This window comes from Malania oleifera, chromosome 12, assembly GCF_029873635.1.
Source record: "Malania oleifera isolate guangnan ecotype guangnan chromosome 12, ASM2987363v1, whole genome shotgun sequence".
Taxonomy (NCBI): Eukaryota; Viridiplantae; Streptophyta; class Magnoliopsida; order Santalales; family Ximeniaceae; genus Malania; species Malania oleifera.
In genome coordinates this window covers 54,268,182-54,291,141 of record NC_080428.1, presented here as the reverse complement: position 1 = coordinate 54,291,141, position 22,960 = coordinate 54,268,182, and the positions used below count along the sequence as shown (strand labels likewise).

The following is a 22,960-nucleotide window of genomic DNA, read 5'->3' as shown; positions in this document are numbered from 1 at the left end:
AAAAGTTGGTGATGAAATCAAGATGTTCAAAAAATTGTGAAGACATACAAATTTTGGTATAAAACATGGCAAAAATGTAATAACATGGATAACTTTGAAAAGTATAAAGAGACGACAAAAGATACAAAAAAGGCTATTAGTGAAGCTAAACATAAACCATTTAATAATTTGTATGATAGATTAGATATAAAAGTAGGGGAAAGAGATATATTTAAACTTGGTAGAGTTAGAGAAAGAAAAAGTAAGGACTTAGCTAATGTAAAATATATAAAAAGTGAGGATGATATTGTATTGGTTAAGGAAGAAGACATAAAAGAAGATGACGAAGTTACTATAGTAAGTTATTTAATGAAAACCAAATAGAAGACTTAAACTTAGAATTGACAAATGATGAAAAGACTAAAAATATGAGATTTATCCAAAATGAGCTTCCATAGTGTATGTTATTTTCAGATGATATTGTATTGATTAATGAAATTAAGGGTGAAGTAGAGAGTAATTTGGAATTATGGAGAGGAGCTTTAGAATCTAGGGATAAGTAGAAATAAAGACAGAATATATGAAATGTAATTTCAGTAATATAAGGAAAAATATTGAAGACAAAGTTAAACTTGATGATGAAGAAATGAATAGCACTAAAAGATTTCGATACTTTGGATCTATTATGCTAGCTAAAGGAGAAATTAAAGAAGATGTAATACATAGAGTTAAAGCATATTGGGTAAAATGGAGAAGTGTTTTAAGTGTGTTTTTTGATCGCAAAATACCCTTAAAATTAAAAGGGAATTTTTATAGGACGGCTATAAGACTAGTTATACTATATAGATCAGAGTGTTGGGCGACTAAGAAACAACATATCCAAAAAGTAAAAGTTGTCAAGATGAGAAATGAAGACATTCATGGTAATTTAGGCGTAGTACCTGTAGAAGATAAGATAAAGGAGGGACCACTCAAATAGTTTGGGCACTTGCAATGTAGGTCATATAGTGCATCAGTAAAGAAAAGTGAATTACTACGAGGGGCAGTAGAAAGAATAGGAATAGACCTAAAATAATTTGGAATGAGATAGTAAAGATTTAATAACCCTAAATTTGTTGAAAGAAATTATCCATGATCGCATAAATTGATGAAAAAGGATTCATGTAGCCGACCCTACCTTGTGGGACTTGAGGCATGGTTTGGTTGTTGTTGTGTATCTATAGTATCCATATGCACTGTTGATCTTAGGCATCTAAAATTCTTTCTCAGAAGGATTAGTTAGGAATTAATTTTAACCATTTCTCCTCCTAACATTGAACTCTATATTTTTTCAATCCAACTTCTTGGTTCATACACCTTGCTTTTATGATTTTTATGCTTCATTAGCAGCCTATTCCTCAAACACAAATAAGCTCCCCGAAGGAACCTTATCTTGGATGAGAAGAGTTTGTGATACGCATTGCATACAGTCAAGTTATATTCTACAAATAATAATTTATCTAGAAACATTATCTGCAATAAGTTGAAAGAGCTTAACATCAAATCGGGCTATGAACTAATACAGTATTTTCTATATTTTCTAATGCAGCGCTTTTCTTTTATAAATATGTATTAAGGAAAAACTTGTAATTCCATGTGCATCTTTTTTCCTTTATTTGAGTTTGTGTATGTGGAGAAAAAAGGTTCTCAATTTGGACTATAGTTGTTTGAACCAAAACACAATATTTTCTTTTCTTCTCCTCTTTTTCCCATTTATTTTGGGGGATGGGAGGGGGGAGGAGTTGGGAGATTTTAATTGTTCATGTTTGGATAAAGAAATTAGTAAAACTGGTTTGGACCGGGCTAGTGTAGGAAGTTGCTTTTCAACCAGCATCTGGTGTTGAGAAGATTATAAATTGACTTCATGCGAGAAATTTTAGGTGCTGGTCCCTTCCAGTTTTCCAATATTTGTATAGAGAGTTGAAAGCTGTTTTAAAATGTTGTCTAGATCTTTTTATAGAAACATGGGAGAACTAGAAACAAGATGAAATTTTTGTAATTTTGGGAAATTATTCTTCTATTTTTCCAGGGAGAACTCTAGTTATATGATTTGTCACTTTTTGGGGTTTAACCTTGTCACAAGCAGTTGAGCAATGCCGCTGTTTTGGTAAGTTTTTGCTAAAATGACTTGTAAATTTTGGTGTTGGATATGAACTAAATTATGTTCCATATTGATTCAGGATTGAAAGTTCCCACCCCCATCCCCCCGAGAAAAGTGTCTTTTTCTTTTGTAAATGATTCAGGACTGCTCAAGAATTATCACAGAATTGAGCATTGGTTGAGCCTTGGATAAGTCTGTGAAGGGTGTTTATGATTCATGAAAATGATTCTTTTGGGGGAAATGACATCAATTATATGTAACGATTGTTTTTAAGGGATTCAACTTGTATTCTGGTTCAGCATTGGCTGTCTTGGACCTATTAATCAAAAAATTTAAATACTTAATGTTAATATATCAGTTTGTCCTTATAGCATGTCCATCCAAATCATATCTGCTTGATCATGAACTAATGCATATATATTCAAATTGTCAGGACTAATTTGGAGATCAAGTGTAAAATTACAGCTTCCTAAAGGTCTGGGCCTCCTGCCAGAGTATGATCCTTGCTGCTGTGTTGATCCCCTTCTAGTTCGATCCCTGACCGGAAGATGGAATAAGAGTGAACCTTGCATCCATGACACAGAAATTAAACCCCAAAAACTCAAGCCAAACAAAGATAAAATAAAGTAAGCCAAGAACTCGGGCATTTGATATCATTGTCAAAAATTATGAAAATGAAAAACAAGAAACGAAAACTGAATATTAGAAACCGAAGCGAAAAATCAAAAATCAGCGTTAATGTTTAAAAAATAAAATAAAAATTAAAAAATTTGATTAAATAAATGCTCATTTTTGTCCTTAAATCAAATAAAAATACTATAAATTAAAAGTACTATAAATAAAAGTAAAAGTTATTATAATAATTTGACATAATTGTTATGTTTCAAGATTCACTTTGCAAGAATAATCTTATTGGACATGACAATTGAAAATAGTAAAAATATTTTGTAAATGGTTTTTATTATTTTTTTTTAATTTTTATTGTAATTTTATGGATGCTTTTATTTTAATTATATTCTAAACTGTTATGATCATTTTATGTGTAAAATGAATTATTTAATTCAAAAGAAGTTAGTTTTAGATACTGAAATATTTTGCCAACAAGTTGAAAATGTGATTTTCAATGTTTTTCACAAATAATTGAAAATCGATAATAGAAATAGAAAATTAACAATGTAAATAAACGTTTTTTATAATATATTTCTTTACTGTATAGAAATAGAAATAGAAAACAAAAAATAACAATAATACCAAATAGGCCTCAAAATCTCATTTTGAAATTTCAATAAAAATCTCTCACAATTAGATATTAATAAAATAGAAATATTTGTGAGTCGAGCAAAATCCCATGTTCCAGTTTAAATATACTCTAAAGTCTGAAGTGAAAGAAATCTCAGCATGTATGACAAATAAGCAATAGAAACATTTGCAATAACTTGCAAAATTAGAAATTTCCAAAACATTTCCCACTTCTATATTGGGCTCTCGAGCTCAAATTACCAATGGCTGAGTCACTCAAGATTAAAAGTGACATTGAGGTTTGCATTGAAAGCATTGCATAAGGAAAGCTCCAAGTTGAAAGTGGTTATTTACCAAAACAAGGATCTCCAACTACAAATGACAAGTCACTCACTATGATTAATAAATAATTGGGATATGGGATTTCTAAAGAATTGGATTTCTATTTGAGGTGTCGATGTTATGTTTTGAAATATAGAGCTTCATTTTAAAGGAGTTAACTGAGGATGGTTTTCGTATTGAGGCTTTAATCTGACTAGGGAAGAATGGGATATTTTTTTTGTGGGGTTTAACATTGATCAAAGTTGGTTTAAGTTTCAATTTGTAGTTTAATACCAATCAAAATTTCAAGATGGTTTGGTTTCCTTGTGTTTGTAGACAATTATTTTTCCACTTATATAACTCCATCAATAAAGGTCATTATTCAAAGCCTTGCATTTGCACAAATTCAACTTGTGAAACACTACTATGGTTATGCCTGAATCAAGACGCTTTCTTAGCCATCAAGAACTAAGCACACTTGAATGCAACTAATGAAATAAAGGCAAGAAAACTTAGATTAAAAGGATGAACTCAACTTACAAAACAGTTGGGCTTGAGCTCTACCAAGAACAAAAGTATTTTTAAGTCCACGATCTACTTATTACAAAAACTATTCCAAGTTCTATTCAAACTAGACTAGCTGTCCATGTGTAAAAAATTATTCATTAAATTTGCTATATAGAATTGATTATTTAACTATTAATTTTAATTTATTTAATTGAATTTAATTATTGTTCTTTATTAATCAGTAGTATGAGTACAATTCCCTTTGTTGTGATTATTTTTGCTATTCACTTAATATTTTTACATAAATAATTTAGAAAATGAAAAGCTAAAACCAAAATAGCATAATCCACTTATATAAGAAATAAATGAGATTTTGTGTCTTTTACAACCAGTCACCACTTTTGAAGTGAAGTCTTATTTCGTCTAGCCTTTTCATTGAGCAATCATCAACTTGTTTTATTCAACTCCACTTGTTTTATAGCCATAAGACCATGCCAACTCCGGCAATGACCCCTTTATGTACATGATTGTCACTCATAAACTTTTTCCCTTATGATACCTCTTTGTCATCTGAACCCTTAATTTTCTAGTCCTTTACTCATTTAAAGGCATGCTTTATGATCAATCACACCCTCTCAACTTTTAATGAGCCAAGGCAATCTCAACAACCATTAGAGGAGGTTAATTACCACGTTCTTCTAAAGTTGGGACATAGCGAATTGTTTAGAATGACATCACAATTTAGAAAGCTTTGTCATACATCTTTAATCCTTTAAGAAGTACATAGCTTACCTCTTTTTCCAATTGTTTATATAACTTAAACCTTGACTTGTACAATGATTGCCTTACTAATTTACAAGTCTATTTTTGTTTGTGATACTATATTGCCTTGTATAATGACTGCCTTATAAATTTACAAGTCTTTCCTATAATATGTGTGATTGTTGTTCAAATGTCAAAATTGAATCTCTAGACTATGTGTTTTGTATAGGATCTTTTGCTCAGGAGGTATGGAAACAAGCAACAGTGACGTTGGGTGTTAGTTGTATGACAACGAATACATGGAAAGTTAGAGTTAATTTCTGATTTAGTTGTGCAAAACCTCACAGTTAGGCATTTTGGTAGATCTCATTCCTAGTCTCATCATTTGGAGACTTTGGATTCGTCAATGTAGAGTCAGGATGGAATTAATTCATGATTCGGTGAGAACTTTGTGGCTTGATGTTAAATATTGGCTAAAATCCATTTTGGACAAGTTAACTAAATGTGCACCTGCTTCTTGCACGGATATTGCAGTCCTTTGTGCTTTGGATATTCAAGTTAAAAATGTGAGGGTTTGTCTTTCTCGTGTAGTCAGATGGTGTAAACATGGGATAGGTTGGGTTAAGTTGAATATGAATGGAAACTGTAGAGGTAACCTAGGTAATTGTGGTGGTAGAGGCGTGATAAGAGATGAAAGAAAATTATTTAAAACAACTTTTTCCTTTTTATTTGGTTATGGAACCAATAATATGACTGAATTGAAAGCGATTATTATAAAGATTAATTTGTGCAAAGATCTCAAATTTGATCAAGTGGAGATTACTTGTGACTCTACTTTGTTGGTTCAGTGGATTAATTCTGAGAAGTGTTCGATTTGGAACTTATGAGAATTGTGGGACGAGCTTGTGTTAGCATTGAGAGACATACATTACAAAGTGGAACATATTTACAAGGAGGCGAATCAAAGTGCAAATTTCTTTGCTGAGTAGGGTGAATCTGGTATATTTCGATCATATGATTGTCAAGATGAGCTTCCATGGCAAGTTAGAGAAATGATTCTATTGGATTTGTCGGGATTTCCTTCTTTGCACTCGTGTTGCATTGTGTTGGTGTTTGTGAAGGTTGAAGTGGTTGGTTTATTTCTTGAGATTTTCTGGAGTTTTGTTTGTTTTCTACTTATAGTTGTTTAGTTCTTATTTATTTATTTGGTTGTTATTCATTGATTTATTAGTTTTGAATAAATTAGTTAAATCAGTTTTAGATTCTTAGGATTTGATTTTATTTTTCCCAAATCTCAAGGTTGGAACCACGGTATTCCTCTATCATAAGTAAGGAATTTGTTAATAAAGATAGGAGGTGCCACCCTCTTTTTCAAAAAAAAAACAAAAGTAGAATCTTTATTGCCTACTCCTGGGATCTACTAAGATAATTGGTACTTAGCAAAGAGGACTAGAATTGTTGTGTTCTGCATAAACTCAAGATGCTTCGTTGTTAATCTTTTGAAGCATTTGACCCCCTTCAACCCAAACCTTCTCTCCACATTGCTAGCCTTTTGGGTTCGTGGCATTGACACATTCATGCTAAATCTTCCAACAAGATAATTTTCAATAATCCCTCAAGTTGTGTGACATCATACTTTTGGACTTGTATCCAAATACCAAACTCATCCCATTCTCACGTAGTGAATTGATTTTCTTTTGGTTCACAAGATCAAAAAAATTTCATAAGATTATATTCTTGAAAACCTCATTGCTTAAAATAGATGGGTTTTGCATTACAAGATTCTCATAAAAATGAAATTTCATTGGAACTTACCCATAAGTGAAATTTTTTTCATTCTCAAGCAAGTTCCAATCCCAAAATGAAATGTTATGAGCACTACATTATGAAAATGTAGAGAGATGTGGTAAACCAAATCCCTTAAAAGGGCATTAATGACGCAACAAGCCAAATTTGGGCCTCTTAACTAAACTCCTTGATACATAATTACCTTTCCAAGTTGGTCAAGAGGGCAGTTGTTCTCTAAGCCGTGTCCATTAATTTATCCCAAACCCATTAATACTCATCTCCATTGAGTCATGCACCCACTGAGGGAAAAAATTTGCAAGAACGACTGGTGCAGAGCAGCGGGCAATTGGGCCAACTCATTGTGAGAACGAAGTGGCTCCCCTTGTGTGCTCTCTTTTAAGGTCGCCTTCGCCGGATATTACAGTCCCATCCACCTGTGCAACTGAATGGCTTGGCACCCACCCCATTTACAAAAATACACAGCTTAGTGCAACTTTAAAGTCAACCTAAATGTAAAAGCTAAAATGCAGCATTGTTAGTTTTCCAGTTCGCCTGAAACTACAGTTACATCCTTGAATCTCAATACAAAGGTGAAATAGCTGAAGAAAATCTCCACTAAAGAACAGCCTAATTTTAATTAGGAAGTTGTCTTAACTTCTGACCATGCTACTGATACATAAAATGCTGCAGATCACACAAAGAATACAGGTGCTTGGCGGAACTTCAGTTGAAATGCTAGCAAATAACCAGCTTATGGGTTTACAGCATCATTTGTATTCCTGAAATGGTGCAGACATGTGCAAGGGCAATATCAGAATATTGATGGAAATATAGCACATGTACTCATTGCAGCTGATGGAATACTCACTTGGATGGTTGGGATGAATCTAGCTGCATTGTGACTGGGCCATCATTAACCAAGTTAACCTTAGCATCATTGTAAACATCTGAATCAGACTTATGTTCTTAATAAGTAATTTATGTATATATGCAACAATATATATAAATTTTTATTATGTGAGCACACGGGCATGAGCACTGGCACATGTGCTCTGTGTGCATCTGTGTGTAAAATAAGAACGTCCTCTTGTTTGGTGCAAGATGGCTTTTTTAGTGGCCCTCAAAGGGGCAGCCTTGTTCTACCCATCTCCCCCGTCTCTCAACCCAACAAACTCCCCTTAAGCAATTCAAAACCTACCCTCCCATTTGGGCGTCAGAAGATAAGCCAATGCACATAAAGCGTCATTCAAATGAGAACATACTCAGAATAGGGGTGAGGTAGCCTTACCTTCATCATTGCTGCAAATACACCATCTACAGAAAATGAAAAAAAGGAGGGAAAATTAAAATATGAGGTACTATTTTATATGCATGTCTGCACAGTAAGTAATGAGAAAGTCAGAAACGTGTGAAGCCATACACAATTTATGTTACATCACACATCCACACATCAAAATGAGTCTTGCATTTACATTAACTATATGTTCAGAATGGAATCAAATTTGTCAGAAAATTTTTTGCATATTCTACTTTCAATTTGCCATACCATTCCATTACCGCATGACTCTATTCCGTAAAACAAACACGACGAAAATGTGTCTCAGGGTCCAATAATTCATCAGTTGCAGTACAACATTTTTAAACTGCATTTTTCTTAATTTCACACAATTAATTATGAGTTTTTTTATGGCTAAACAATTAATAACAAAATTTCCGACATAGTACATACTATTCTTCAATCTATAAAATAGTTGTACTAGAAATAAGAGAAATTGTGTTAGCTTTAATAAACTTACGAACTCTTATATATTATTATGACAAAAGAAGAAATTTCCTCAAGAGAGAAATGAGATATAAGCTGGTGAACATGATACATATTCCCCTAAAACTAAAGAAACAGAAATCTGCAGATGTGGAAGATAAAGTAAAACAAGAAACAAACATCTCATCAAGAAGCCCATCTATCTCCTGAAAAACAAGTCCCCTTGGAACAAGAAGCAGAGAAATTCAAAAGAGAAGCAAATAAACCAATTTTATCCCAAAAAAACAGAACAGCAAACATTCTCTTCCAACCAAAAATGTCAAAAGTTTCAAGAAGAACCTGTTTACAAAATCAGCATGCTGGATGAACTGAGTTGATGAGGGACTCAATGAAGATGAGAAAGAAAATTAACAGCTTTGAATGAGTGTTGGGAAGCATAATCAAGATGGAGATCTTCTAGAAGCAGAATGCAGAGGTTTATGGCTCACAGAAGGAGATAAAAATACAAAAATCTTCCATGGAGTAGATAATGATCACAGGAGATTCAACATTGTAGATTCTGTGGAGGTCGATGAAATAACTATCCAACAAAATGGAAATAAAGGAAAAGGATAGGTGCCAATGACGAGCAGCTATTTCAGGAGATCATTTTAGTTTAGACCAAAGCTGGACTGCCTGGAAGTGATTATGCTTGATACTGAGGTAGTAGACAGGTTGGAAGAGCATTCTGAGGAGGCAGCAGTGGTCAGAGCACTAAAGGGTTAAATGAAGACAAAGCTCATCCAACATCACAGGGAGTTGAAACAAAAGGCATCCGTTAATTGTACAGAAACCCCTTTTCATCAGATTATCAGCAGCAAGTATTCTACTCCAACTGCGTCCAAAGAGAAAAGGCAACTTTTAAGGGCACCCTGAGTTTCCAGATTGCTTTCAAAGGAAAGTTCGCAAGTACAGCCTCCCCTCCCTCAATCAGAAATCTGGAATAGTATGATTCTACAGTGAATTTTCCTGACTTGAACAGAATCCATCTTAAAAATATACATAGCATCTTAGTTCAAATGTTTTTTAATTGTATTTCCTCTGCACTCCCCCGTTTCCTCATGCCACTGCTTTGAAGAAGATTCAAAAACTGAAGCACTTCTCTGTTTCTGCATAATTCAGGTTTCCTCCAAATCTCAAATCCCACCTATTGGCCTTACAAGATTTAAAATCTTGTTTTGATGATAACAAACAAAAGGAACTTAACATATTTGGTTATGTGATGATATTTCAGGACTCAAGTATGTGAATACAAGGTCAAATGCTCACAAGGATTTTTGAAAGCTTATACTCCAAAGAAAGATGATCAAACAAAGTTTAAAGAATATTAAGGCATGGATTCAAAGATGATCTAATAAAACTTCAAGATCATGAGAGCATGAATGTTAAAGAAAACTTGCTAAAAGCTTAAAGCATATTGAAACTTGAAGACAAGATGGAGTCAAAGAAAGACAAGCATGAAGACTTAAGTGCTTCAAATGTCAAAAGTCATAAGAAGTCTTTATGTAAGTACTTCGTTTAAATATCTTATGGAAATGTGTTGAAAGCTCTTTAGGGGTATTTATAGACTTAGAGACCTTATTTCAAAGCCCGGAAAATGTTTTATGAGAAATCAAAGCAAGAGAGTAAAAATGATTTTTAAAATCTAAAATGAAAAATCTGAATTTGGTCTGCCCAAACGACTGAGGTGCACCCTCAGAAGACTAAAGATGTACCTCAGAAACTGAAGAATTAGTTCAGTCTACTGAAGATTTTTCTAAAGAAATACAGAAGAGGCAGTACACTCTCAAAAGACTGAACCCTTAGTTCGGTCATCTGATCTGAGACTTCAGAAGACTGAACCCTCAGTTCAAATTTTTTAGTGTGATAAGGAACATCAGAAAACTGAACTTGATATTTCAGTCGTCTGAACACTATTAACAGCTGGAAAATTTAAAATTTTTTAAATTTCAAATAAAAGTTTCTTGTGCCCCAAAATTTATGAAAACTTGGGAGATATTCCAACTAATCTTGGGCAACACGAAATTACTTTTCTAAGCCATACATGGTTTTGCAAATCAAATTAGACCAAGAATTGAAAAATCTGCTGAGAGCCATCTTGCTATCAAAGCTCTCTCTTGCTCAAATCTTTGCAATACCGATTTGCTAAATTTTTAGAGTAATGATCATCATACTACTAAGTTCTAAATTGTTGATTTCTCATCTAGAGAAGGATATTGGTGAAATCTAACTTGAGCTTCAATCTTATTTCTTTTGATATTTGAATATTGAAGTATCTAATGTTTTGAAATTGTACTAATATGCTCTTTGTGAGAGTGTTATTGTATGCAGAGATTGTCTCTTATTTCTTGCAGTGTATTGATGATTCCAGGTTGTTAGATCGTTAACCGAGCGTGGGGTATCGCTTGGAGAGGTGTTGCTCTAGCCTATTGAAAGAGCGACCGAGCGTGAGGTATCGCTTGGAGAGGCATTGCTCTAACCTATTGAAGAAGTGTCTAAGCGTGGGATATCGCTTGTAATGGTTTGTTCTGCCCAGAAAGGAACGGTATAGTGGAATCCTTAGGTGGTATTGGCCTAAGGCGAGGACGTAGGTTGGGTATAAGTCGAATCTCATAAAAAACGTGGTGTCACTCTCTTTCCTTACTCTCTTTAAATTCTAGCATATATTAACTGCGTGGTTGAATTTAATTTTTGATCATATACACTACGTGGATTGGATATTAAATAAACTAAAGATTAATTTGATTTTGGGATTTGCGAAAACCGAAAGGAAGTACGTTGGTTGATCAATACAAATTGCGAAAACCGTAAGGTAGTACGTTGATTGGTTAACACCCAAGACTTATTAATTGAAAGTTTATTTAAAGTTCAAGTTCTTGGAAGGAGTGTTGGATTTCACATCGTACATAATACTGAAAAATTAAATCCATTAACCATAGGGCTTACATAGATTCACAGGGCTACATACATCAAATACCTTGAGTTCTTGGAAAAGTTGAGAATTGCCAAAAAGCTATCTTGATTTGGTATTTTATGGTTGATAACTTTAATTAAAAATTGGTTGGTTGAATGTTTAAGTTGTGTTTACTTGTGGTGTGTTAAGTATTGGTTTGTGGATTGATTAAGTGATTAAAAAGCTTTACAATGTGATTGTTAAATCGACAAGAGATTAAAAATTCTTAAAAGGTATTAAAAGAAAATTTAAACCCCCCCCCCCTCTTGGGAGTTGGGACTACACCTTGGTTTTCAATTGGTATCAGAGTGGGGTTATAGCAAATCTTAATTAGTAGCTATATAAAGATCTAGATGGCACATATAGGAGTAGCTCCCTTTGGAAAAGGTCAATCCTCAACTAGACCACCCATCTTTTGTGGACTCAACTACACATTTTGGAAACAACATATGAGAATTTATCTTCAAACAATGGATTGGAAGGCTTGGAAGGTTGTCACACATGGTGACTTAATTCCTACAAAACTTGTAGATGGAAAAGAAGTATCCAAAGAAGAAAAAGACATGACCGACAATGATCATAAGATGTTACATGTAAACTCAAGTGCTATGAATGAATTATATTGTGCTCTTGATATAAATGAATTCAATAGGGTCATAGCATGTAAATCAGCCAAAGAAATTTGAGACAAGTTAGAAGTAACCTATGAAGGAACTAAAGATGTTAGAGATAGTAGAATTGACATGCTCACAAGCGAGTATGAGGCTTTTAAGATGAACTCGGATGAAACCATCACTAATATGTACACTAGGTTCACACACATAATAAATTCTTTAAATGTTTTAGGGAAAAATTATTCAACTTATTAAATGATCCGGAGAATCCTTAGAGGACTTCCTCCAATATGGGAACATAAAGCTATAGCAATTAAGGAAGGAAGAAATTTCAAAAATACATTCCTAAATAAACTCATAGGATCTCTTCTCACGTATGAGATGACTATGAATGAAAGAAGTGGAAAATCTAAATCCCAAGAATCAATTGCTTTTAAAGCATCAAAAGAAAACTCTAGTGATAAAGATGAAGAAAAGATAGATGAAAATGAAATAGTCTTCATATCCAAGAAACTTGCAAAAATCCTAAGAAGGAAGAATAAATTTACAAGAAAAATCCGGAACTCAAAATCGGATGAAGAAAAAGAAAAGGAAATCAGTAAAAAGAAAATAAAGGCTGAACCTCCAACATGCTATAATTGTAAGAAAGTGGGTCACGTAAAATCAAATTGTCCACAACTTGAGAAAGATTCTAAAAAGAAAAAGGCAATGAAAGCCACTACTTGGGATAATATGAGTACAAGTAGTTCCGATAATGAACAAAGCTCTTCATCCAAATCGGTTAATGATTATAGTAGTGATTCATCTAATGGATCCAAAGATGAGAGTATGACATCTTATGAAGAGCTTCAAAATGAACTATTCAAAGTACATAAGATCTTAGTTAATGTGACTAAACGATACACATCATTGAAAAACAAAAATGAAGGTATAATGAAAGAATTGGAATCTCTAAGACTTGCTGAAAGAGAAAGATTTGAAAATCAAGAAATTAGAAAGCAAGAATGAAAAGACGATGAAGGAATTAGAAGATATAAGATTCCAAACTTCCATTAATATTGAGAAAGATCAATATATTTCTGAACTAGAAATTAAAATCAGCAAGATGTCTATAGACCAAGTAAAACTATAAGAAAAGGGTAAAAATATACTAGACTCAGAAATTGGTGATCTTACAAGAAAAATTGAGGATCAAACTAAAATAATTTACAATTTTACTAGAGGAAAAGAAAACTTTAATAGAATGATTGGTGCACAAAGAATGTCTTTGAATAAAAAAGGCATAGGGTTCAATAGAGTTGAAAATACAAAAAAAAAAAGAGAACCTCTATATGGAGTACTTTACGAAAGCCTCCAAAGACTATGCTAGCACCTCCTCTAATGCCTACACTCACACCACATGTTTTCTATGTAGGAATAAAGGGACACATTAAGTTTGAATGTCCATTAAAAAGAGAGGGTATGAAAATTAAACAAGTTTAGAGAATAAAAGAAACATCACTTGCTAAACCATCCGAACCCAAGAAAGTATGGGTACCTAGATAAAAAGACTTCAAAGACATTGGGATTAGCCATTCACTTTTAGAAAGTAAGAAAACTAATTGGTATTAAATCAGTAGAAATCTAAAAGAAAAGCTTATGAAATATATCAAATAAATACAAAATGTCATTGTTGGCCAAAAGAAAACTTGAAGTGTTCAAAGCTTATCTTCAAAGATCAAGGAAGCCATATGTCTCAAAAGGCAATGCCAAAAAGATGCTTGAAGCCTAATTATTTGATAAAGCAAAAGAGGGAAGTGATTTAGAAAGAATTCAGAATTAGAAAAGAAAGATTTTTGAAAATTTACAGACTTCAGACGACTGAGCTTGTAAGCTTAGACGACCGAACCTTGTAGCACTGAAGGCTCAAAGACTAAGCCTGGACCTCAGACGACTGAGGTGCTACTATTTGTTCAGTTTCTTGATTTTGAAAATCTTCAAAAGACTGAACTAAATTTTCAGGCCTCTGAGGTCGCAGGAACTATTGACGACTATAACATTGACACAGATAAAAACAAAAATGGCATTATTTGCCAAAATCATAGGATGATTCGTACAAGGCTTAACTTAGAAAATATTAAGATTTGGAAAGCAATATGAATTTTGGGAATTCATATAAATTTAAAGAAAAAAAATTTGAAGCAAATTGAGCTTATTGCATAAGAAAAGATATTTGAGCAAAATGAGAATTATTTAAGCAACATGAAAACAATTTGAGCAAAATTGTAGCACAAATGCACAAATGATAATAATATGCTCCATGCTTATATGATATGCTGATATGCTACATACATGCTAAATATTGATATTCTGATATGCATATGTGGTGAGATACTAATGATATGATAATATGAACTAAATACTGAGTTATGACTATGCTAAAATACTGACATGTATGATATTTTAATATTGTCAAAAACATGATAATGACTTGATTTATATTGATGATTTTATGGCTCACTATACATTGCAAATTTGAGCATGAAATTATTGAACATGATTATGAAGCATGAATCTCGATATGATATTAGTATTGGTATCTATGAAATATATTGGTATCCATGAGTATGTTAATTGATACTTGAGCATGACAGCACATTTGTATCCATGAGCATGTTATAATATTAATATGATATTGTTATTATTCTTGATATTGGTATCCATGGGCACTTACATGAAATGAATTAATATTTGAAGCATGGCATGAAAAATTTAAAAGCACAATTAATATCTTCATGAATACATAGTTTACAATTCGCAAATGAAAGTCTGACTTTATTGAATATAAGATACATTTCATTCGATGGGAGTTTTGATAAATAATGATATCATGATCTATGTTTATTACTAGAAATCATTGAAAAATATGATATACAATTTTTTGTATTTCTTTCATGCTACTTTGAGATTTTTTGTTAATCTTATTATGCATGATAAATGCAAAGTTTATGTTTTGAGCCTTCACTAGATCTATACTTTTGCTTTTGGTTGCTCATTACCTTAGTATTAATACGTTTTTCTTGATATCTTACTCTTTTTTATTGATGTCAAAAGGGGAAGAAATTTTGGGCAAAAACTGAGCATGATATCTTGAATGATGTGATTTTGATATATGAGCATATATGATGTGATTTTAATATATGAGCATGATATTGAAATTAAATTTGAAATTGATCTTGATATTACAAAATATTGTTAAGTTGATGCTTATTGTAAAAGGGAGTCTTTTGAAGGCTTATTCAATTTTTTGCTCCTTATTTGTCATCATAAAAAATGGGGAGATTGTTGGCCTTACAAGGCTTCAAATCTTGTTTTGATGATAACAAACAAAAGGAACTTAACATATTTGGTTAAGTGATGATATTTCAGGACTCAAGTAAGTGAATACAAGGTCAATACTCATGAGGATTATTGAAAGTTTATACTCCAAAGAAAGATGACCAAACAAAGCTTAAAGAATATTAAAACATGGATTCAAAGAGGATCTAATAAAGCTTGAAGATCATGAGAGCATAAATGGTAAAGAGAACTTGCTAAAAGCTTAAAGCATATTAAAACTTGAAGACAAGATGGAGTCAAAGAAAGACAAGCATGAAGACTTAAGTGCTTAGAATGTCAAAAGTCCTAACAAGTCTTTATGTAAGTATTTCGTGTTTAAATATCTTATGGAAATATGTTGAAAGCTCTTTAGGGGTATTTATGGGCTTAGAGACCTTATTTCAAAGCCCGGAGACTATTTTATGAGAAATCAAAGCAAGAGAGCAAAAAAGATTTTTGAAAACTAAAATGAAAAATCTGAATTTGGTCTGCCCAGACGACTGAGGTGCACCTTCAGAAGACTGAAGAATTAGTTCAGTCTACTGAAGATTTTTCTGAAAGAGTACAAAAGAGGCAGTACACCCTCAGAAGACTAAACCCTTAGTTCAGTTGTCTAATCTGGGACTTCAGAAGACTGAACCCGCAGTTCAGTCATCTGACCCTATGTCTAGTTCAAATTTTTGAGCGTGTTAAGGAACATCAAAAGACTAAACCCGATACTTTAGTCGTCTGAACACTCAGCTGAAAGCCATCTTGCTATTAAAGCTCTCTCTTGCTCAAATCTTTGCAATACCGATTCACTGAATTTCTAGAGTGCTGATCATCATACTATTAAGTTCTGAATTGCTAATTTCTCATCTAGAGAAGGATATTGGTGAAATTTTACTTGAGCTTCAATCTTATTTCTTTTGATATTTGAATATTGAAGTATCTAGTGTTTTGAAATTGTACTAATCTGCTCTTTGTGAGAGTGTTATTGTACGTAGAGATTGTCTCTTGTTTCTTGCAGTGTATTGACGATTATAGGTTGTTGGATCGTTGACCAAGTGTGGGGAATCGCTTGGAGAGGTGTTGCTCTAGCCTATTGAAAGAGTGACCGAGCGTAGGATATCGCTTGGAAAGGCATTGCTCTAGCCTATTGAAGGAATGTCTAAGTGTGGGATATCGCTTGTAACGGTTTGTTCCACCCGAAAAGGAACGGTATAGTGGAATCCTTAGGTGGTATTCGCCAAAGGCGAGAACATAGGCTAGGGATAAGCCGAACCTCGTAAAAAACGTGGTGTCACTCTCTTTCCTTACTCTCTTTAAATTCCAGCATATATTAACTGCGTGGTTGAATTTAATTTTTGATCATATATACTACGTGGATTGGATATTAAATAAACTAAAGATTAATTTGATTTTGGAATTTGAGGAAACCGAAAGGAAGTACATTGGTTGATCAATACAAATTGCGGAAATCAAATCCATTAACCACAGGGCTTACATATATTCACAGGGCTACATACTTCAAATAACTTGAGTTCTTGGAAAAGTTGAGAATTGCCAAAAAGTTATATTGATTTGGTATTTTACGGTTGATTACTTTAATTAAAAATTGGTTGGTTGAATGTTTAAGTTGTGTTTACTTGTGGTGTGTTAAGTATTGGTTTTTGGATTGATCAAGTGATTAAAAAGTTTTGCTGTGTGATTGTTAAATCGAAAAGAGATTAAGAATTCTTAAAAGGTATTAAAAGAAAATTTTAAAAACCCAATTCAACCCCCCCCCCTTGGGAGTTAGGACTACACCTTGGTTTTCACCACCTGATTCCCTTCCCAAAACAACCAATTACCGACTTGTCATTGGAATTAGTGGCCAGCCTAAAGAGCCTTTGGGATTGATCCTTCAAAGCAATTTGTCTACATCATACATCATGCAGAAGCAAACTGACCCTCCATCTAATACTATAAAAGAAATTCTATAGAGAGATATTCTAGAACCTTCAAAGGGATTAGTCTTTGTTTTGGGGATTTAAACTAGTCAGGTTTGTCAGGATATGATAAGTCCTGAATCAAGTGAATCTATAGATTCAGATCAATTCGATAGATTCACAAGGTGAATCAAAAGATTCGGCAACAATTCGATTGTTTTTAGATTCACTAGTAAGATTCAAATCGATTTGGTGTGGATTTGATACGAATCATATGAATTGAATCGTGAATCATAAGATTCTAACAACTATGGGTTAGCCTTTCTGAATATATATGCTGCACTTCCAATTATTCAAAAGGTTCGCCATGGCTGTCGTAGTTAAAACCTAGACCTTCTGCCATAGCAGCAGAGACATATTTGGGTTGTGTTTGGGTGAAAGAATTTTGGGTTTTTGATTTAGATTTGTGTCATTCTGTATGAAATTTAATACATTACATTACGTCTTGTCCAAATCTACATAGATCCAAATCCAAGGTCCAAACTCCAAGTTCCCAAACTCTAGGTTAATGAATAAAATTTTACAAGATAATCACATTTTGCCAATTCCTAGCTCAATCCCATTGTTTTGTGTCCAAAAACACAGAAACATGTATGAGGCATCCTTTTAAGGCACATGTCTTTCTTTTACATTTTTATTTTTAATATCTAAGTGACAACCCAGATTCAACACAAGGACTAATCGCACTGCACGTGAGCTGCATTCTAAATAATGTATTCTCTAAGAATAACCCTCTCATAAACTTTTACATTGCCCCTAGCCTTCCATAATCACCCCTTTGCCAAATACCAGTAAACAAGTTATATATTCACTGTTATTCCACTTTTTTCATTTACTTGTACAGGTAGCAATAACTTACAATGACTAAAGAACAATAACAAACCCTGACATGAGCCCCTAATGGTTGCCCAAAGCTCATGCTCACAACAGCAATTCAGCGTGCACCTCACTCCAAGGAAAAGTTATCTGGTTTTTTATCTCAAGACTAACATAAGGTGCTCCATTATTATGAAGAGAAATTTTCAAACAAAATATAGATTCTAGGATTCATTTATCAGTCCAAACAGTCCTTTAGCAACTTGATTCTCTCTCCATTTCCTCTTGATGTCTCTCTCAGTATCAATTTCTAACGCAAAGATAACATTAGCATCAATTATATGCTATCTTAGAATCAATCTCCAACACAAAGATAACAAAATTAAAAATCATACACAAATCAAAACACAATGAAAGAAAGTAACGACAAACACATTTTACCTTTAATTGCATCTGGATTGTATGATTTCTGAAATTTTTCTACTAACGACTCATAGAAGGGTTTTGCTCTTTGCGGCGGCATCGCCACATGAAAATCGGGCTTGTTACCCTTCAATATTCCATACAATGTAAACTGACTGACTATAACAACCAAAAGGCAAATTAGTAAACAATTCTACCCCATATATATATATATATATATATATATATATATATCCTTTTCCTCCTATTTATTTTTTAGGGCGCAGAAGATTAAAATCAATAAAGTCAACAAATTTTAAATAAAAAAATAAGCATACCGAGTAAAACTCCATAATTCTTCTGCATAACCTGACACACACAAGAAAATCATACAACAACAAACTAAAAAATGTCTTATGACACTAATGAACATATGAATTGACACAAAATAACAAAAATTAGGAAAAGAAAAAAAGACATTTGATTCACTCAAACCGTTAAAATTTATTCAAGAGAGGAAGAAAGGTGAGAATTACGCTCAGGTCCCATCCTTTTCCCGTAGCCTCATTTGGGAACAATCTCATGTTCAAGACCTTACGACATCTGCAAAAATAAATAAATAAATTCTCATTTCCAACTTTCTTTCCCTTTCCTTTTGCAACAATACGATTATACGATGCGACTGCGAGAGAGAGAGAGCGAGGGAGTGGGAGTACATGTAGTCGGCGTCGGAGTCGGTATCAGAGTCATGAATGCCGACGAGGACGAGGAGCCCCGGACCAATTTCCGACACGGTGCGCCCTTCGACCTGCAACAAGTGCTATCATGCGCCGGTGATGCAGGATGAGCAGAAGGAGTGGAAGAGAGAGGGATTGAGTAGGTGAGCTGACCTCGACACTGGCGGAGGCGACTCGCTGAACTACAGCCCTCATTGCTTTGATTTGGCCCCTGCGGCCGCCACCGAGAGGTCCCCGCTTGGTCGTGGGTATGGCGGCGAAGGGGCGAGGGCTTGCAGAAGTGAGAAAATGCATTAGTGTTTTTTTTTGGTCTATCTATATACACACACGTTGACGTCGTATTGAAGAGACAGGGCACAATCCGTATATGGTTTCACAAGGTGTTCAAACCCTTCTGAGTTCATTTCCATCCATAGATTCCTAAATTTACCCTTCCTTTAAAGTTGTGGGGTCAATTTTAAGAGGTGCAAGATTAGTCACGTGGACCGTAAAATGGACACGTGAATATTTAGTGTGTAATTCAAAAAAAAAAAAGAGACAAGGCACAGGCATACAGAATTAACGATTTTTTTCCTATTTATCCTCTTTTTTTTAATATATATTAAATATTACTTTTTTTAAGAAAATAATTCTCGTAATGACACAATCTCACTACTTCAAGTAGCGAAATTTAAACAATTAACGAGATTTTCTACGTTTATTATTTTTCTAAAAAAATTATTATTTAATATATTATTTTTTAAAAAAAATAAAATAGAAAAAAACTCCTAATAATTTCTAGATAACAGGGAAGGACACGAGGATGGAAGAAATCTCTTGCCTAAATGTGACTTGAGTGGACAAGCAGCCAAAGAAGACCAAGAGGACAAAGAACTCTTCACGGATTTTTCTGCTATAGCCTACGGGGGACGACTCTGCAGTCTGCACTCTTAACCATGTTCCTCAAGGTTGGTTTAATTGTCGTTTCTCTTCTCCTAATCTTAGCACAAGGTGAAGATCTCAGATTCACCTACAATGGATTCCAATCTGCCAACCTTTCACTTGATGGCATAGAGAGTTAACACCCAGTGGACTCCTGAAGCTCACCAATGGCAGCAAACAAGAAAAAGGCCATGCCTTCTACCCCTTTCCCGTCCCCTTCAAGAATTCATCAAATGCTTCGGCTGCTTTCTCATTTTCCACCACTTTTGTGTTTGGTATTGTCTCGGAATTCCAAACTCTAAGTGGCCATGGGATTGCTTTTGCCATAAGCTCCAACCAAAGGCCTCCCAGGTGCTCTCCCAAGCCAATACCTTGGCCTCTTCAATGAGTCTCACAATGGAAACTCCTCCAACCACGCTGTCTCGGACTTGTGCATGCATAAATTAATGAGAGTTATGATTAATTATTAATTATTGGTACTCATGCCTTTCAAATCTCATAGATTTTTTTTTTCTTTTTAAAACTATTTCACTTGCACTGATTCTTCAAGAAATTCAACTGCAACCAAAGCAGCAATACAGATGTGAGTGTGATTCATCTATCTCCACATTGATTTGGGTTCAATTCTTATTTGACCCAACATGAATTAATAGCACTTAGCTTAAAATGAATTGACTAGTCGTAAATAATGTTGGAGCTGACTGCTAAGGCCTCATCTCCATGATTTCTCTGTTCAGTGGGCTAGGATTTGGACGTTTCATTGTCAGGTGGGACAGAGGACCTTCATGTGTAGGGTACAATTGAACATACTGGGATGCTCTGCCCCGAGGAGTTCCTTGTGAAGTGTGATGGGTGCGGCAGTGTGTGAGCAATTATTGCAAGACATGCCTGAGTTTTTTATTTATTTATTTATTTTTAAAAAATATATATTAAATAATATTTTTTATTAAAAAATAATTTCTAAAATGGTACGTCATAAATTTTAATTTTACTATTTCAATAGTAAGATTACGTTAAAATCATTCAGAAAATTATTTTTAAAAAAAAGATATTATTTAATATATATTTTAAAAGAAAAAAGGTAAATTGGAAAAAAAAAAAACTCCTCCAAAACATTATTATTTTTCTTTTAGGATTTGCCCACTTGGATAAAAATGCTAAAATATTATAATCTCTATATTATAAAAGTGTGAACGACGGATTTAAACTAGTAGGGTTGATTTTCTTGCATTACCCATTTTGTCCCCATTTCTTCAGAGCCAGATGAGGCTTTTTTCTGGGATATTTTAGTAAAATTTAGATGGGAGGTGGAGAGACGTTTCGACTTCTGCGCATCCCTCGTCTCTCCCCTCTCCCTCGTTTTAAGCTCTCGAACTCGTTCCTCCCCAAACATCTATTGGCGACGCTCGCCTCGATAATCCCGTTCGACCTAAACGAGTTGCTAAGATTTCTGAACCAGTTGACTCAAATGGACTTAGACATGGATCGAATTGTGCGGGTACAGAAAAATCTCCGAGATGTTCTTAGATTTCTAGTTCGCTGGTTCATAAATTTCTCGAATGTGCTTCTTCGACAACTGGTATGCTTTTAAAAATTTTACGTTGATCTTTGGGATATTCCAATTTTTCCCCTAGGCTTTTCTTTGGCTGTACGTTAATGGAGTGGTGAGTGATGGTGATGGCTGTTTTGAGTTTTTCTTTGTTTGTGGGTAAATGGGGTAAATGGTGGTTGTAATGCAGGGGTTGCTGAGGGAGGTGGTGGAGGCCTGATGGAGGTTTGCTGAGAGGTTGTCTACAATCTAGGTGCGGGGTTCTAAAGGATTTGATCCAAGTGTTGAAGGATTTGGCTTTCAACTCTTCATTTTTTCCTAAATAGAAATTTTATGATACACAATTCCGAAGGGTTTGCTTGCAGTTGCTGGGTTTTTCAACAATAGAGACGGAGGTTCATATAGTGTGCATTGGTATTTAGAGTTTTTTCCATTTTTAATTTTATTTTTTAATAGCATATTAAATAACAGTTTGATTGGAACAAACTTTGCCATTATGATAAGTCCCAAAGCTCGCTTTGTGAAAACTCACTACTTCAAGTAGTTTGTTTTGCATGGTCTTTTTTTCCCTCCTTTTTCTCCGCCATTAATTGCTCCCAACTCTCGCCGAATACCCCCCGGCGTTCACAAGCACTCCGTGATGCCGTCGACTTGGAAGATTTTAAAATAGAGAAAAGCGATGTTGGAAATAATTTTAATCCATAAATTTAATAATTCAAGATTATCATGTATTTCAGTTAAGAAAGCTATACGTGGAATAAATACTTAGAACCATACTAAACGCGGATTCATAGATATGTCTGATTTGATTGTCCAACAGTATTTAGTGAAGAATTTTGATCTTCCACAGTCAAATGTTTCACTTGTGTTCTTCTCTTTAGATGGGAAAAGTAAGAACGTTCTAATTTGACTTGGAACCATAACACTATTATCTTTTCTTATATACTAGGTTAATTTTAGAAACTCATCAGTCCTAAATTAACTTAGTATTAGACTTCTACACATTGTAAAGTCTATGCCCAATACATGTTAAAATGACCCAGTAAAATAATTGTTCTTACATATGTGAGTCCACAATAGGAAATAAAAATTTCTTAACGATCT

The 22,960-nt window shown here is 33.9% G+C and overlaps 3 protein-coding genes across 9 annotated transcripts in view; 2 read left to right on the top strand and 1 right to left on the bottom strand.

Annotated features, from left to right (window-relative positions):
• Nucleotides 1-3,060, top strand: part of LOC131144364 (negative regulator of systemic acquired resistance SNI1) — a 56,497-nt gene extending 53,437 nt beyond the window's left edge. For 2 of the 5 annotated variants that reach the window (XR_009133793.1, XR_009133798.1), the window contains 2 exons: nucleotides 2,048-2,125; nucleotides 2,199-2,469. The gene's annotated coding sequence lies outside the window, so the exon portion shown is untranslated. Of the gene's footprint in view, nucleotides 1-2,047; nucleotides 2,126-2,198; nucleotides 2,470-2,552 lie in introns of those variants that run through there. The other 3 variants (XR_009133797.1, XR_009133791.1, XR_009133794.1) reach the window with 2 other exon arrangements.
• A 4,160-nt stretch (nucleotides 3,061-7,220) lies between these two features.
• LOC131144190 (uncharacterized) lies at nucleotides 7,221-20,902 on the bottom strand. 3 transcript variants are annotated; one of them, XM_058092654.1, is made up of 8 exons: nucleotides 19,540-19,721; nucleotides 19,366-19,457; nucleotides 19,186-19,252; nucleotides 18,988-19,018; nucleotides 18,689-18,829; nucleotides 8,025-8,050; nucleotides 7,605-7,663; nucleotides 7,221-7,515 (listed from the first exon to the last, which is right to left on the bottom strand). In XM_058092654.1, the coding sequence occupies exons 1-8, from the start codon at nucleotides 19,678-19,680 to the stop codon at nucleotides 7,488-7,490; spliced, it is 585 nt and encodes a 194-aa protein (XP_057948637.1). In that variant the 5' UTR covers nucleotides 19,681-19,721; the 3' UTR covers nucleotides 7,221-7,487. The 3 variants fall into 3 exon arrangements, with proteins under 3 accessions (XP_057948637.1, XP_057948638.1, XP_057948639.1); XM_058092656.1 differs by having other exon boundaries at nucleotides 7,318-7,515; nucleotides 7,605-7,638; XM_058092655.1 differs by lacking the exon at nucleotides 8,025-8,050 and having other exon boundaries at nucleotides 7,605-7,683; nucleotides 19,540-20,902.
• A 619-nt stretch (nucleotides 20,903-21,521) lies between these two features.
• LOC131144443 (uncharacterized) lies at nucleotides 21,522-22,383 on the top strand. Its single transcript, XM_058093106.1, has 2 exons — nucleotides 21,522-21,886; nucleotides 22,047-22,383. Exons 1-2 carry the CDS (start codon nucleotides 21,608-21,610, stop codon nucleotides 22,074-22,076), a joined length of 309 nt encoding a protein of 102 aa, XP_057949089.1. The 5' UTR covers nucleotides 21,522-21,607; the 3' UTR covers nucleotides 22,077-22,383.
• Nucleotides 22,384-22,960: the final 577 nt, after the last annotated feature.

What these genes read in the sequence shown, in the direction of transcription:
- LOC131144190 (XM_058092654.1), bottom strand. Translation starts at nt 19,680, where the DNA reads ATGCATTTTCTCACTTCTGCAAGCCCTCGCCCCTTCGCCGCCATACCC. An exon ending in GAATTATGGAGTTTTACTCG is followed by an intron (nt 18,830 to 18,987) that starts GTATGCTTATTT and finishes TGGTTGTTATAG; the next exon opens with TCAGTCAGTTTACATTGTAT. An exon ending in GATTCATCCCAACCATCCAA is followed by an intron (nt 7,516 to 7,604) that starts GTGAGTATTCCA and finishes GCACCATTTCAG; the next exon opens with GAATACAAATGATGCTGTAA.
- LOC131144443 (XM_058093106.1), top strand. Translation starts at nt 21,608, where the DNA reads ATGGGAGGTGGAGAGACGTTTCGACTTCTGCGCATCCCTCGTCTCTCC. An exon ending in ATGTGCTTCTTCGACAACTG is followed by an intron (nt 21,887 to 22,046) that starts GTATGCTTTTAA and finishes GTTGTAATGCAG; the next exon opens with GGGTTGCTGAGGGAGGTGGT.